Genomic DNA, 14,779 nt, shown 5'->3' with positions numbered 1-14,779 from the left:
TCCATGGTGTTAGGTGGAAAGGAAATATAGAGTTGGGTGTCATCTGCATACAGGAGACACCCAACCCCAAAACTCTAGACCACCTCTCACAGCGGTTTCATGTAGATGTTAAAAAGCATGGGTGACAAAGCAGAACCCTGAGGAACACTAAAGGCCAATGGCCAGGGCGTTGAGCAGGAGTCACCCAGCACAACCTTCTGAGTTCTCCCCAGCAGGAATGACTGGAGCCACTACTTCCAGTTCCCATCACAGAGTGATGGCCCAGAAGGACACCATGGTTGATGGTATTGATTGCCGCTGAGAGGTCCAGCAAAACCAAGAGGGACACACTTTCCCTGTCCAGTTCCCGGTGTAGGTCATCCACCAATGTGACCAAATCTGTCTGTGTCCCATAGCCAGGCCTGAAACCAGATTGAAATGGGTCTAAATAATCTCTTTCCTCCAGGAATCCCTGGAGCTGAGAAACCACCACACAGTTCAGTACCTTGTCCCGGAATGAGATGTTTGAGACTGGCCAGTATTTCTCCAATTCACTGGGATCCAGCAAGGGCTTCTTCAGTAGTGATCTTATTAGTGCCCCTTTTAAGCAAGCAGGGATCTTACCGTACTGCAAGGAGGTATTGACCACTCCCCGTACCCAATCGGCCATTCCTCCTCTGGCAGCTTTTATGAGCCAGGAAGGCCACGGGTCCAGCACACATGTGGTGGCATTCACCTCTCCAAGGATCCTGTCCACATCATCAGGCTGCACCAACGGAAAAGTATCCATTTAAAGAGGACAAGCTGGGGCCAAAGATACATCCACTGGGTCTGTATCAATTACAGGGTCCACGTCAGAGGGGATGCGAGCAACTTTATCTACAAAATGTCGTGCAAATTGCTCACAGCGGGTTGTGGAGTGGTTGATTTTTTATTCTTTTGGTGGGGCATGTACTAAGCCCCGGACCACTCAGAACAACTCTACTGCACAACTTTTTCTTTAGAAGTTAAATTTCTTTTAAAATATAATGCAAGGGTTGTTTTTTTATTTTATTTCATTTTAAATTTTTTTGCAGGAATCCTGATGAGTTTCCATAAATTATGCATAATTTGCTGTGCTTCCTTGGAGACAATAGACATGGTGTAATCACCAGTCACAAAAGACAGTCTGGGCTGAGTCTAACTATTGTTCTCATCTAGTGTAGACAGATTGGATCAGTTACTTGATGGTGGATCCATGCATACTTTTTATTTTCTTGAGGCAATTAAATTTAACGTCATCTATATGGAACTGCTGGGAGAGGTTCTCCAGCGTTTTGGTGATCAATCTCACCAGTAAGCAGATGACACCCAACTCTATCTCTCCTTCCTGTCTAATGCCAAGGAGGTTGGCTATATGAATGGATCTTGATAAATAATAGAAGAAGATTAGATTTGAAGGGTCATGACCTAAGATACGAAGGACACGATTAATTTTGTTAAAATAAAGGTGAATGCAGAGTTCAATAACCACCGTATATACGCCCAGCTATACTGAAGATTTGGGATCACTATAAGTTAAGACATTACCGGTATCCTCACAGGAGGCATGGCTCAAAAGGGAAAGATTATATATAAATGGAAATGGGAAAGTATGGAAATATTCTAAAAATGGAAGGGGGTTAATTTAAGGTGAAGGCAAGAGAAGAATTAATAGAAGATGGTTACGAATTTCAATGGTTTGCATAGGTACAGTTAACAGAAAGATTTAAAGAAGATAAGAAAAATGTGGAATATGAAGAAGAAAAGTCTGTAGAAGAATTATCTGACAAATGGGACCGTCTGGTTTCCAGAATATATAAACTACTGCTGAAATATGACACAGAGGATGAACAAGTTAGAGACTGCATGTAAAGTGGGTATAACGGCTACACAAAGCCATTGAAATAGCTGAAAGGGGGAAACTCTCAGAGTTTCTAAAAGGCAAAAGTGGAGCAGAGTTTAAAATAACAGCGAAAGCCATATGGAACCTTCTGTTACATAAAGAAAACACTAAATTAGGAATACGTAATTTTGAATCATAGAATTTCAGATCACATTATGAATAGTTTAGGTTTCTGTTTTCTTTACGCTTTATTAGATGTGTAACAAACTCAATGCTAAATATTAGTAATTAAGGAAGAAGTGATTCTGAGAAGAATTGAGAAATGCGTGCGGAGATCCGTTCCCCACCCTGGATCCCCGATTTTCCCAAATTTTTGTGTTACTGTTTGTTCCTCTTTTTTTGTTCAGTATGTCTTTATTGTATTTGAAACTTAGTAAAATTAATGAATTAATGGAAAGCAAAGCTAGAACTGGTTCTTCAAAAGACCTTTTCATCCTTCTCTGGCAATATACCAGCTATGATACCAAATGTTATTCATCCTCTAACTACCTTCCATTTGGACTCTTGCAAGGTACTTTAAGTGTCTCAGGCTTCAAAAGCGTTCTGCACATTTCTCTATGTTGTGTTCTTAGCCTCTTCTGAAAAAATATCAGCACAGCCACATAGCAATACCAAAAGTACACTCACAAATGAGATTAATGATGAAGGAAAAGTGTATTTACCTGATCAAACTTCTCATTCCACTTGATGGCACTTCCATTCAACACGAATCTCTGGCCCACAGGAGCCGCAGGGTTCACACTTCCAACCCGGATTGTCTGGAAGGATTCGTTGGGGAACCTGACAAAATTGATGATATCATATCCTGCTTCTAAGTCTCCTTTCTCATTAAAAAATATTTCTTCACCAGCACTGTTGTTAAACCGAATGTTTCTTAAAAATGAATGAAGCTAAATTGGAGGAGAAAAAATAATTTCTTTAGGCAGAGTTGAAGAAATGGATAAATACCCTGTGCTTTCCAAGCATCTAAAAATTGTCCATGCGAAACACAATGCAAGAGTTAAAATAACAACTGGTGGGATGGTTCCAGGACTTCCCAACGAACCGATGAAGCATTTTTCCCCACCAGTAGTATCAAGTGATGTGTTTCTTGATCCATGCAAATCTCCTCTGACTCAGCAACATTATTGCAGCCTGTTGTGCACAAGGTTGATGACGGCATAGACTCTGGCCCTTTATCAGAAATGAAAAGCTTCCAATTCTTACTCTTTCTCTCAAACTTCCAAATTCTCTATGGATCTCTTTCATTCTGGAAAGTTTCGGAGGGGAACCTCAAGTTGGTGGGCATTAGTGGCAGCTATTTCCCAGACATTAAAGACTATATCCCATGTTTATTTATTTTATTTCTTATTTATAAATTGGATACTTATACCGTCCATCTGGCTACTAAGGCCACTTTGGGCATTTTACAGATTTCAATTTTCTGAAGCTCCCAAAGGGAATCTCCCCCACCCCCGGCTATCTCGGTTTCTCTCTCTCTCTCTCTCTTTCTCTCTCTCACCCTCCCTCCCTCCCACAAAAAAAATATAATTTTAGATTTTTCAAAAGTAACAGATGTTGTCAGAAGAGCAATGCAATATTAGGTCAAACATTTCTCTCATTGAAGAGGTAACAAATTCTCTTCATAAACCATGGATTTTTTTTAAAAAACAAGTAATTTAAAACAAAATTAGGGAACTCTGGAAAGGTATATGATGCACTTGTGAAAGACACACTTATGGACAGCTCTTTCACTGTGACTCTTCGAGAAGAAAAGTGAAACCTCTGTTTTCTACTATTATTTTGAAGTTCGGACCACAAACACACTTTGCTCTACTCTGCTTGGTGTTGGTATTTGATTAGTTTAGTTTCATTTATTTCTTTTTTTTAATGAGATTGATTCACTCAACATGAGAAATAAGCCCTAATAATGCCCTATTTCTCACATTGCACAATTTATTTCATTTTCTAATTTTGATTACCTGCCATGGCTGAATTTCCTGGAGGCTCCATTTCTCTCCTGGCCCCTTCCGCTTCTGCGTAGCTCTTGATGAATAGGCTGCATGGAGCGCATGAGCTACAGCATAAACAGCATTGTAGGTACTGTAGCTCTGGCCAGACATGCCCATTTCAAACACACTTCCAGGAAGGCTCCTCAGCTTCTCCTCTCCACTACAAGCCTCCAGATTTGGGACATTGACATTATGAAGGGGAAAGGAACAGAGAAATGCAGTACACCAAAACTGATGGATGAAATAAATCTGGTCCTGATATGGGTTCATATTCTCCAGAAAGTTCTCAAATCCTGGCACCACATTTGTGTGGAGTTTGAAGGACAAGGTTCCATGGAAAGATTTTGTGGCCAGTTTTATCCCAGTAGGTAAAGCTGTGAAATCCCACTGGGCCGTGGTCACCCACACCCTACTTTGAGGCTGTCTTTTCTTAAATTCAAAGGTGTCTAAAACAAATCGTAGCCCCTCCAGAGACTGCCTGTCTCCATACACAAGAATCACATTAGTTTCACTCAGAGAAAGAGTCCAATAGATTGGCCCCAGGAATACCCCAATCACTTCTTTTGGTGAAAATTCAGTCACAGTTGGGATTTCCTCTGTCCAAGCAATGCAAATATGACTCTGCAGAAGCCTTGGTCTCAAGGTTCGAAGGAAGGTTTCCCCACTGTCATCCTTGGAAACAATGACACCAATCCAGTTCCATCCAAATGACTTGAATAGCTGAACAATCCCATCGTACTGAGCATCTTCACTGGGCACCATCCGGTAGAAGGAAGGGAACTGACTTTTGTCACTTAATATAGGATTGAAGGAGCCATAGCTGAGCTAAGAGAGAAAGCATCACATCTTTTAGAATGAAAAAAATGGAAAATACTCCCAATTGTCTTCAAATATAAACTCACTCTAAACGTATACTAAGGATGAAAGTCAGGGAGCAAAATGTTTGATTCTTAATCTCCAGAGGAATACTTTCTTGTACATTCCATTGGTATTATAAATTCTACAGGTGGGAGTCAATGTGACCCAAGAGATGGGGCCCAGTTTAAGAGGGACACAAATAAGATCCCTCAATGAGATTACATTTATTTAAACCTATGGACGTACCTGAGGTATATTGTAGATACTGAAAATGTTGGCCATCTGCATGGAGTTTTCGGAAGTGAGCCCACCAATGGCAGCCACCACTTTCTTCGTTTTGCCACAGTTGTAATTGGGGGGAAGCACTTCACTCATGAAAAGAAGATCCAGGGTGTTCCCGCAGGTTCTCCGGGGATTATAACAATTGTCATAAATATTGTAACCCAACGTAATATTAGGTAACAGCTGAGCATTCTCATTGACATGGTGGATGGCAAAAGCGAAGGCCAGGATGTGCTGGTAGTTCTTCAGAATCACACTACAATGAAATCCCACAAAATTAATCATTATCACTATTTGAGAATCAATTATGGTATGATTAATTGGGCATTTAATTTGGTCCTCAGAGCAAGTTAGATATGGCCACCATTACAATGCCTGTCAAACATGCTTGCCACCCAGCAGTCTGCCTGTCTCCCCTTCCTGTGCACCCCTACAATTCCTCGCGTTCTTGATACAGCACAAGGAAAAACACTGGATTCTGTTGAAGTAAGAGCCTGAAACTCTCCATCAAAATAACCCAGATGGGGATTGTAAGTGTTAACTAACAGGAGACCTATGGCAATAATATATTTCATAGAAGTCAACCACATGCTATTTCTGATTTCAGAAATATAAAAGCAGGAATGCAAAATCTGTCAAGAGGAAATGGATGAATTCGAATGAAACATCTGATATTCAACAGTCCACCTGTGAAAAAGTTTAAAACCTTTTAAAAAACAAAGCTGCACATGGAGGTGAACGGATATATACAGGTGAATCTATAATCTCTTCCACTTTGACAGCATAAAAAGGCAACTGCCTACTTTCAATAAATACTTTATTTTGTGAAGATAAGAAACATTCATTGGTTTCAATCTGGATTTTTATTTACAAAGCATTGACAAAGAACTACTTACACAGCCTTTACTGGAGTAGAATCAGGGTGCATGACAAAAGTTTCCAGAGTGAAGCCAGCAAGAGTTATGGATACAAAGTCACCAAGAATCATCTCATCTGAAGCCTCATGGAAAGAAGTGTGGACTCTTGTCCTCCAGTCACAGATGGAAGGGCTCTTATTCTAGCTGGAAGAATGAAGCACCAGGAGCATCAACAAAGCCAGACAGAAGGCTGGCAAATGTTGGGACTGGTCCGCTTCAGACCTCTTCATCCTGAGCAAAAGGCACCACCAATACAATCACTCTTTGCTGAAGACACAGAGGAGCATGGACTGGCAGAGCTGTCCACTTCCTCTCTCAAGCTGAGATATTGTTATTTCCTTGGACAGGAGATTTTATACACTAAGTGCAGAGATGCTAATTGAAATGGGCTGTTTTTCCTCCTGATTTTGTCACAATAGCCCCACATTTCTCAGAGGGATTGGAAAAACAGAAATGCTAAAAGCTGTAATTCCAATAATCATAGGAAAGGTAATGAAGGCTGACTGGATTTGTTATTTTTGAAGCCCTGCTCTATTCTAAAGGAATAAAAATGTAAACAGAACTGTCCATGGATCTGGACTTTTTCCAAAGTTTTCAATATCTTGAGTCAATTTGTTCTTGTTCTCTTGTTCTTGTCAAATTGTAGCAAAGTAATGAATGAAGCACCTCCTTACTTGACTTTTTCCCAAGGAGGGTGACCTCCATCTATCACTCTCTACGAAAAGGCTCTGATGATTCCTCTTGCAACCTCATCTTCTTCTCCCTGGAAATATTTTTAAAAATTGACTGTTCTCTAAGGAGCAGCCCAAATGGTGTCCAGGGCTCAACAGAAAGGTTACTCTGCTGAGGCTACCTAATCCAAATAAGCAGTTAATTGATTACACTTTTTTTAAAAAAAAAAATTCTCTAGGGGTTTTGTGGCCTTTGTGTGCTTCTAACTGAGGGAAGTTTGAGGTTCCACCTTTGACTCCTAAGCAGGTTAATGCCATTTTATTCCAGACCTCTAGAGGACTTCTTGCAATAGCTCCACATTGGCCCTGAAAAATATAGAAACACTGGTTCCCTCACAAAAAACAAAGCAATGAGGAAGGGAGGGAAGAAACGTCTGTCACTCCTGAAAGTTCTGGAGCCAAATGAAGTCTGTGTTCCATATTCTCATTGTAGAGGGATGATGTTGTCATTGCTAGCCCTTGGCTATGGAGACGTTTTGGAGGGAAGCTCCGAGAAGACCTCACTAACCTTGTCAGGAGTAAGATGATGGGAGGAGAAGTTTAAAACAGCTGGAGGGCCAAAGAGACAACCACACATAGAATGAGAGCATTGTCATGGATGATATCAATAAGGTCACATTTCTTTCTTCAGGACCTGAGTGAAAATCACACACTAAGAATGACCAAGATGAGGGAATATCAGGGTCATGGCTCCCATTCCCACTTGTCAGGGTTGCGTCCCAAGGTTGAAGGGGTTTACAACTGAATCTTCTTAGAAACGGGGGAATTACAAATGAAAAATTCCAATGAGCCACCCCCATTTTTTTTGGCATTGTTTGAAGAGTAGAGACATATTGATTACATGAGCATCTGATCTTTTCCCTTACAGGCAGGCAACTTATTGCACTCCATCGCAAGGCCCTGAATCTTATAAAATATGCTGCTCATTAACAGACCTTGTAAACTCAGATGAAGACGACACTTCTCCCATATCATAATATGACTTCATCAATTTATTTTATTATTTATTGCACATGTATGCCGCCCATCTTGACATAGCCTACTCTGGGTGGCTGACAGCAGAAAAAATAAAAACAGTTAATATATAATAACCATTTTACAGCAATATATAATTATAAAAATAGTTGATGGTGGGGTGAAAGCTAAAAGAAGTACTGCCCGGAGTTACTATTTAATTCATCATAGGAAACTGACACACATTGCAATCCAGAGGATTTATCATATTTCTTGATGAGAAATAATTCTAAAAATGTACCACCCAATCTGAATACACTTTGACTAGTCAACATGTCCACAAATATAATTTAAGAAAAATACACCACCCACTTCAAATTTAATTCTGTAGGTATGACCTCAAAAAGGCAACAGACCTTTTTTCTATCTCACATAACATGAAAACAATGCAAAACCAGGACCAATATCAAGGCCTCTAAGATAGCTTATTTCTTCAGTATGTGTATACTTTACCCACAGGATTTCACTTAAATGATGTGATTTGTCTGTCAACTGTTCCAAAAGTATTTCCCTATCATTTGCTTCTTGTTATTCAGGTCAGGCCTGAAAATAAGAACATAACATTTGGGGAGGAAGATACAACCCAGCAAGCCACCACTGGAAGCCAAGATAGAGAAGACCTCCACGGCTACCATGTATTTCCCTTTAGTACTCAGGTAGGCTGGCAGAAAAGACAACCAAACACTGCAAAACATCAACATGCTGAAAGTGATTAATTGGGCTTCATTAAACGTATCTGGCAACTTGCGGGCAAAGAAAGCCACTGTGAAACTTATGATGGCTAACAGCCCCATGTAGCCCAGGACAAGATAGAACATGAGGTCTGAACCTTCGTTACATTGAACTAAGATTTTGTCAGTCTCAGAATGCATGTCAAACTCTGGGAAGGGGGGAGAGGTAATCAACCAGACCACACAGATACCAGCCTGGATAAGAGAAGACATCATGATGACTGACCCTGCCAACCGCTTCCCAACCCATCTCCTCATCCCAAGTCCAGGCCTTGTAGCCATGAAGGCTACTATCACAGTGATGGTTTTGGCTAAAACACAAGCAACAGATACACAGAAGACGATGCCAAACACCATTTGTCTCAGAAGACAGGTGAGAATTCCGGGCTGTCCAATGAAGAAGAAGGAACAGAGGAAGCACAGGAGCAGAGAAGAGAGTAGGACGCAGGTGATGCTCCAGTTGTTGGCTTTGACCATGGGAGTGTGGCGGTAATGAATGAAAGTCCCCATCACCACGATGGTGGTGACAGAAAGGAAGAGGGCCAAGCAAGTCAATACTGAGCCCAAGGGTTCCTCATAAGAAAGGTAGCTTAGGGCTTTTGGAATACAACTGTCTTGATTCTTGTTTGGATACTGGTCCTTGGGGCATTCCTGGCATTCTTTTGCATCTGAAAGAAAGCAACCTAGTCTTAGTTTTGGAGTCACACAACATTTATTTTACAGATTGTAATCCTCCAATTGTGTCCTGCTTTTTTTTCCAAAGTTGATATTCTCTTCGGACATCCTATTTCTTCGATTTGAGGCAGGAACACCACTAGAGAGTCAACAAAAATTTGTGTATTTCTCCAGAGATGCTTTTGGATTCCTTCACTTACCCATCTGGATCGAAATCCTCCCATTGGGGCACACAACGCAATCATAGCAGCACACCTGCTTCCCCAGTTGGACAGACATGCTCTCTCCAGGGTGGCAGCTCTCCACACAGGTGGACTTGGGTGTATTCTAATCATCATCAGAAGGAAAGTCAGGAAGAAGTTAACGGATAATTAGAAGGAAGGTTATTGAGAACTTAAATGATCATGAGTTACAGGGGTCTCTAAACTTTTGAATATGAGGGCCATATCGTATATTTTCCAGATTGTTGAAGCCTAAAGGAATGTGCTCATAGATGCAGCTGCACGTACGCATGCACCCCCATGAGCACAGAGGTCCACCTACCCTTATGGAGGCCCACACACACAAACATGCACACAAAAGCACAGAACCCTGGAAGCCTGCCACCTCTCTCCCATATGAGCTGAAGGCCATGGGTTGAGGGGAACAGTCCAGAGAAAATGGCAAGATAGGCAGGATGTGGCCTGTGGGCTGCAGTTTGGAGACCCCTGATGAAGTGGAAGATTTATATGTAAATACACATATATGGCTCAGAACATTAATATTCACACAATTTAAAAACAGAGTAAGTTAAATATTAAAAGATAAATTAAACAATATATGATTTAAAATACAATTGAAACATCAAAACATTCAAACGTGAAAGAGAGTTAAATTACTTCTGAAACGGGTTAAGGAATTCAGTTATAATTGTTAAAAGCCTGCCTGAAGAGATGGGTCTTTAGCTTTTTTCGAAAAGATAAAATGTAAGGGGAGAACATTCCATAGCCTGGGAGCTGCCAGAGAGAAGGCCCTCTCCCATGTCCCCATCAGCTGTGCTTGTGCTGGCAAGGGAACTGAGAGGAGGGTACCCTCTGCTGATCTTAATCGCCAAGAAGGCACATTTCAGGAGATACGGTCCTTCATGGAGCCCGGACCCAAGTTGTATCAGTGTATAATGATCGGCACTTTGAATTGGGCCAGGAAATGGACTTGTATCCCGTGCAGTTCTTGTAACAGGGGTCTTATATGCTCCTTGTTGCTGGCCCCAGTCAGTAGTCTAGCTGCAGAAGTTTGCACCAGCTGAACTGTCCAAACTGTTCTCCAAGGCAGCCCCACATAGAGTGTGTTACAGTAATCCAAATGGGATGAGAAAGTACAAAGGAGTTGAGAAGCAGATGTCCGAGTCAGCGGATCCTAAAGGCAATGCCCTGAAATTTCCCTGTATTGACCAAGATTGAGTTAAATAGTATTTTGTGAGAATTCAGATAGGATACTAGTTACCTAATTGTAACTAGGATTGGTTGAAGAGACTCTTTGCTCTTATGCTATACCTCTCACCAAAAGGGTAGAATGAGGAGTTACCCAGCCCTCTGGCAACTGCCACTTCCTCCCTGGAGTGTATGCACATCACTGGAACAGAATGCAGGTACAACCTTTAGGCAGACCTTTCACGCACTGGTGCACCAGCTTTACTAGCTGTGCAAATGCACTCCTGGCCAACGCCGAGACCTGGGCATCCAAGCTTAGGGATGAAATCAAGAAGTACACTCAAACTGCAGACCTGAGTTTTAATGGGGGGGGGGGCGTTCAACCGGATTCAGCACATATAGTACCACTACTCCCTCATTTGCCTTCTGACTAGCCAGAGGCACCTCTGTCTTGTCTGGATTAAGTTCCAATTTGTTTGACCTCATCCAGCCCATTACTGATGTGAAACACTGGTTTAGAGTCAATACTCAAGACAGCACATGTGGTGGCATTTACCTCTCCAAGAATCCTGTCCACCTCATCAGGCTGCACCAACTGAAAAGTATCCATTAAAAGAGGACTAGCTGGGGCCAAAGTTACATCCACTGGGTGTGTATCAATTACAGCATCCACGTCAGAGCAGATCCGAGCTACTTTATCTGCAAAGTGTCGTGCAAATTCCTCACAGCTGGTTGTGGAGTGGTCAATATTTTGTTCTTTTGGTGGGGCATGTGCTAAGCCCCTGAGCACTCAAAAGAACTCTACTGGACAATTTGTTCTTTAGAAATTAAATTTCTTTTAAAATATAATGCAAGGGTTGTATTTTTCTTTTGGCCAGAATCCTGATGAGTTTCCATATAATTTGCATAATTTGCTGTGCTTCTTTGGAGACAATAGACATGGTGTCATCACTGGTCACAAAAGAGACTCTGGAATGAGTCCAACTATTGTTCTCATCTGGCATAGACTAATTGGATCAGTTACTTGATGGTGGATCAACGTATATTTATAACCAAATGACTCAAAGGAGGATTTAAGGATCCTCCCGGTCTCTACAAGCTTCCTTTCTGTTTGAGAAACAATCTGAAGCTTGAAGCAAAATTTGTTTCATTTGCTTGGATGAAAGTAATTTAGAAAATTGAAACTTACTTTTTATTTGCTTGAAGCAATTAAATTTAACATCATATCGATGGAACTGCTGGGAGAGGTTCTCCCGGGTTTTGTGATCAATCTCACCAGTATGCAGATGACGTCCAATTCTATCTCGCCTTCCCATCTAATGCCAAGGAGGTTGGCTAAAAGAATGGATCTTGATAAATAATAGAAGATGATTAGATTTGGAGGGTCATGAGCTAAGATATGGAGGACACCTTTACTTTTGGTATAATAAAGGAAAGTTGAATACAGAGTTTAATAACCACCATATAAGCCAAAGTAGTGTACACTGAAGATTTGGGATCACTATAATTTAAGACTTTTACCTAAAATGCCATTATGGGCATCCTTACAGGCGGGATGGTTCAAAGGGAAAATATTATATATAAAGGGAAATGGGGAACGTGTGGAAATATTCTTGGAATGGGGAGAATTTAAGATTAAGGCAGGCAAAGGATTAATAGAAGGTGGTTCTGAATTTCATTGGTTTGAATATGTACGGTTAAGAGAAAGATTTAAAGAAGATAAGAAAAATATGGAATATGAAAAAGAAAATTCTATCTTTGTAGAAGAATTATATGACAAAGAGGATCAAAAGACCTTTTTATCCTTCTGTGATAATATACCAGCTGTGGTAAGAAATGTTCTTCATCCTCTAATTACCTTCCACTTGGACTCTTGCAAGGTACTTTAAGTGTCTTAGGCTTGAAAAGGAATCTGCACATTTCTCTATGTTGTGTTCTTAGCCTCTTCTGAAAAAATATCAGCACAGCGACATAGCAATACTGAAAGTACACTCAGAAATGAGACCGATGATGAAGGAAAGGCGTTATCTACCTGATCAAACTTCTCATTCCAGGTGATGGCACTTCCCTTCAACATGAATCTCTCGCCCTCAGGACCCACAGGGTTCACACTTCCAACCCGGATTGTCTGGAAGGATTCGTTGGGGAACCTGACAAAATTGACGATATCATATCCTGCTTCCAAATCTCCTTTCTCGTTCAAAAATATTTCTTCGCCAGCACTGTTGTTAAACCGAATGTTTCTTAAAAATGAATGAAGCTAAATTGAAGGAGAAAAAATAATTTCTTTAGGCAGAATTTAAGAAATAGATCAATACTCTGTGCTTTCCAGCATCTAAAAACTGTTAATGTAAAACACAATGGAAGAGTTAAAATAAAAACTGGAGGGATGTTTCCAAGACTTCTCAACGAACCAATGAAGCATTTTTTCCCACCACTAGTATGAAGTGATGTGTTTATTGATCCATGCAAATCTCCTCTGACTCAGCAACATTATTGCAGCCTGTTGTGCACAAGGTTGATGATGGCATAGGCTCTGGCCCTTTATTGGAACTGAAAAGCTTCCAATTCTCACACTTTCTCTCAAACTTCCAAGTTCTCTATGGATCTCTTTCACTCTGGAAAGTTTTGGGAGGAACCTCAGGTTGGTGGGCATCAGTGGCAGCTATTTCCAGACATTAAAGACTATATCCCATGTTTATTTACGTTATTTCTTATTTATAAATTGGATACTTATACCGTCCATCTGGCTACTAAGGCCACTTTGGGCATTTTACAGATTCTGATTTTCTGAAGCTCCCAAAGGGAATCTCCACCACCACCACCACCCCGGCAATCTCCGTTTCTCTCTCTCTCTCTCTCTCTCTCTCTCTCTCTCTCTCTCTCTGCCACACAAACATAATTTTAGATTTTTCCCAAATAACGGATGTTGTCAGAAGACTAAAGCGATATTAGGTCAAACATTTTTCTCATTGAAGAGGCAACTAATTTTCTTCAATAAGCATGGATTTTAAAGAACAATTAATGTAAAACAAAATTAGGGAACTCTGGAAAGGTATTTGATGCACTCATGAGAGGCACGCTCATTGACAGCTCCTTCTCTGTCACTCTTCCAGAAGAAAAGTGAAACGTCTGTTTTCTGCTATGATTTTGAAGTTTGGGCTACAAACACACTTTGCTCTACTCTGCTTGGTGTTGGTATTCGATTAGTTTAGTTTCCTTTATTTATTTATTTATTTATTTTTGATGCCCTATTTCTCATATTGCACAATTTATTTTCTTTTCTAATTTCGATTACCTGCCATGGCTGAATGTGCTGGAGGCTCCATTTCTCTCCAGGCCCCTTCCTCTTCTGCGTAGCTCTTGATGAAAAGGCTGCATGGAGCGCCTGAGCTACAGCATAAACAACATTGTAGGTACTGTAGCTCTGGCCAGACATGCCCATTTCAAACACACTTCCAGGAAGGCTCCTCAGCTTCTCCCTTCCACTACAAGTCTTCCAAAGTGGACCACTGAGGTTATAAAGTGGGAATGAACAGAGAAATGCAGTATACCAAAACTGATGGATGAAATAAATCTGATCCTGATATGGGTTCATATTCTCCAGAAAGTTCTCAAATCCTGGCACTACATTTGTGTGGAGTTTGAAGGACAAGGTTCCATGGAAAGATTTTGTGGCCAGTTTTATCCCAGTAGGTAAAGCTGTGAAATCCCACTGAGCTGTGGTCACCCACACCCTCCTTTGAGGCTGCATTTTGTGAAATTCAAAGATGTCTAAAACAAATCGTAGCCCCTCCAGAGACTGCCTGTCTCCATACACAAGAATCACGTTAATTTCACTCAGAGAAAGAGTCCAATAGATTGGCCCCAGGAATAACCCAATCACTTCTTTTGGTGAAAACTCAGTCACAATTGGGATTTCCTCTGTCCAAGCAATGCAAATATGACTCTGCACAAGCCTTGGTCTCAAGATTCGAAGGAAGGTTTCCCCACTGTCGTCCTTGGAAACAATGACACCAATCCAGTTCCATGCAAATGACTTGAACAGCTGAACAATCCCATCATACTGAGCTTCTTCACTGGGCACCATCCGGTAGAAGGAAGGGAACTGACTTTTTTCACTTAATATAGGATTGAAGGAGCCATAGCTGAGCTAAGAGAGAGAGCATCACATCTTTTAGAATGAAAAAAAAGGAAAATACTCCCCTTTGTCCCCAAATATAAACTCACTCTAAACGTATACTAAGGATGAAATTCAGGGAGCAAAA

At 40.9% G+C, this 14,779-nt stretch overlaps 1 protein-coding gene across 1 annotated transcript in view; it reads right to left on the bottom strand.

The window, feature by feature from the left end:
* Window positions 1–7,208: 7,208 nt before the first annotated feature.
* The window catches only part of LOC140708291 (vomeronasal type-2 receptor 26-like), an 8,049-nt gene continuing 478 nt past the window's right edge, over window positions 7,209–14,779 (bottom strand). Inside the window, exons 2-3 of the mRNA XM_078378239.1 lie at window positions 14,579–14,664; window positions 7,209–8,347 (exon numbers count right to left, since the gene is read on the bottom strand). Coding sequence (XP_078234365.1) covers window positions 8,185–8,347; window positions 14,579–14,664 — 249 coding nt within the window. The 3' untranslated portion in view covers window positions 7,209–8,184. The remainder of the gene's footprint in view (window positions 8,348–14,578; window positions 14,665–14,779) is intronic.

Source organism: Pogona vitticeps, chromosome 6 (assembly GCF_051106095.1).
Source record: "Pogona vitticeps strain Pit_001003342236 chromosome 6, PviZW2.1, whole genome shotgun sequence".
In the NCBI taxonomy this organism is placed as follows: Eukaryota; Metazoa; Chordata; class Lepidosauria; order Squamata; family Agamidae; genus Pogona; species Pogona vitticeps.
This window is presented reverse-complemented; position numbering and strand designations above follow the sequence as displayed.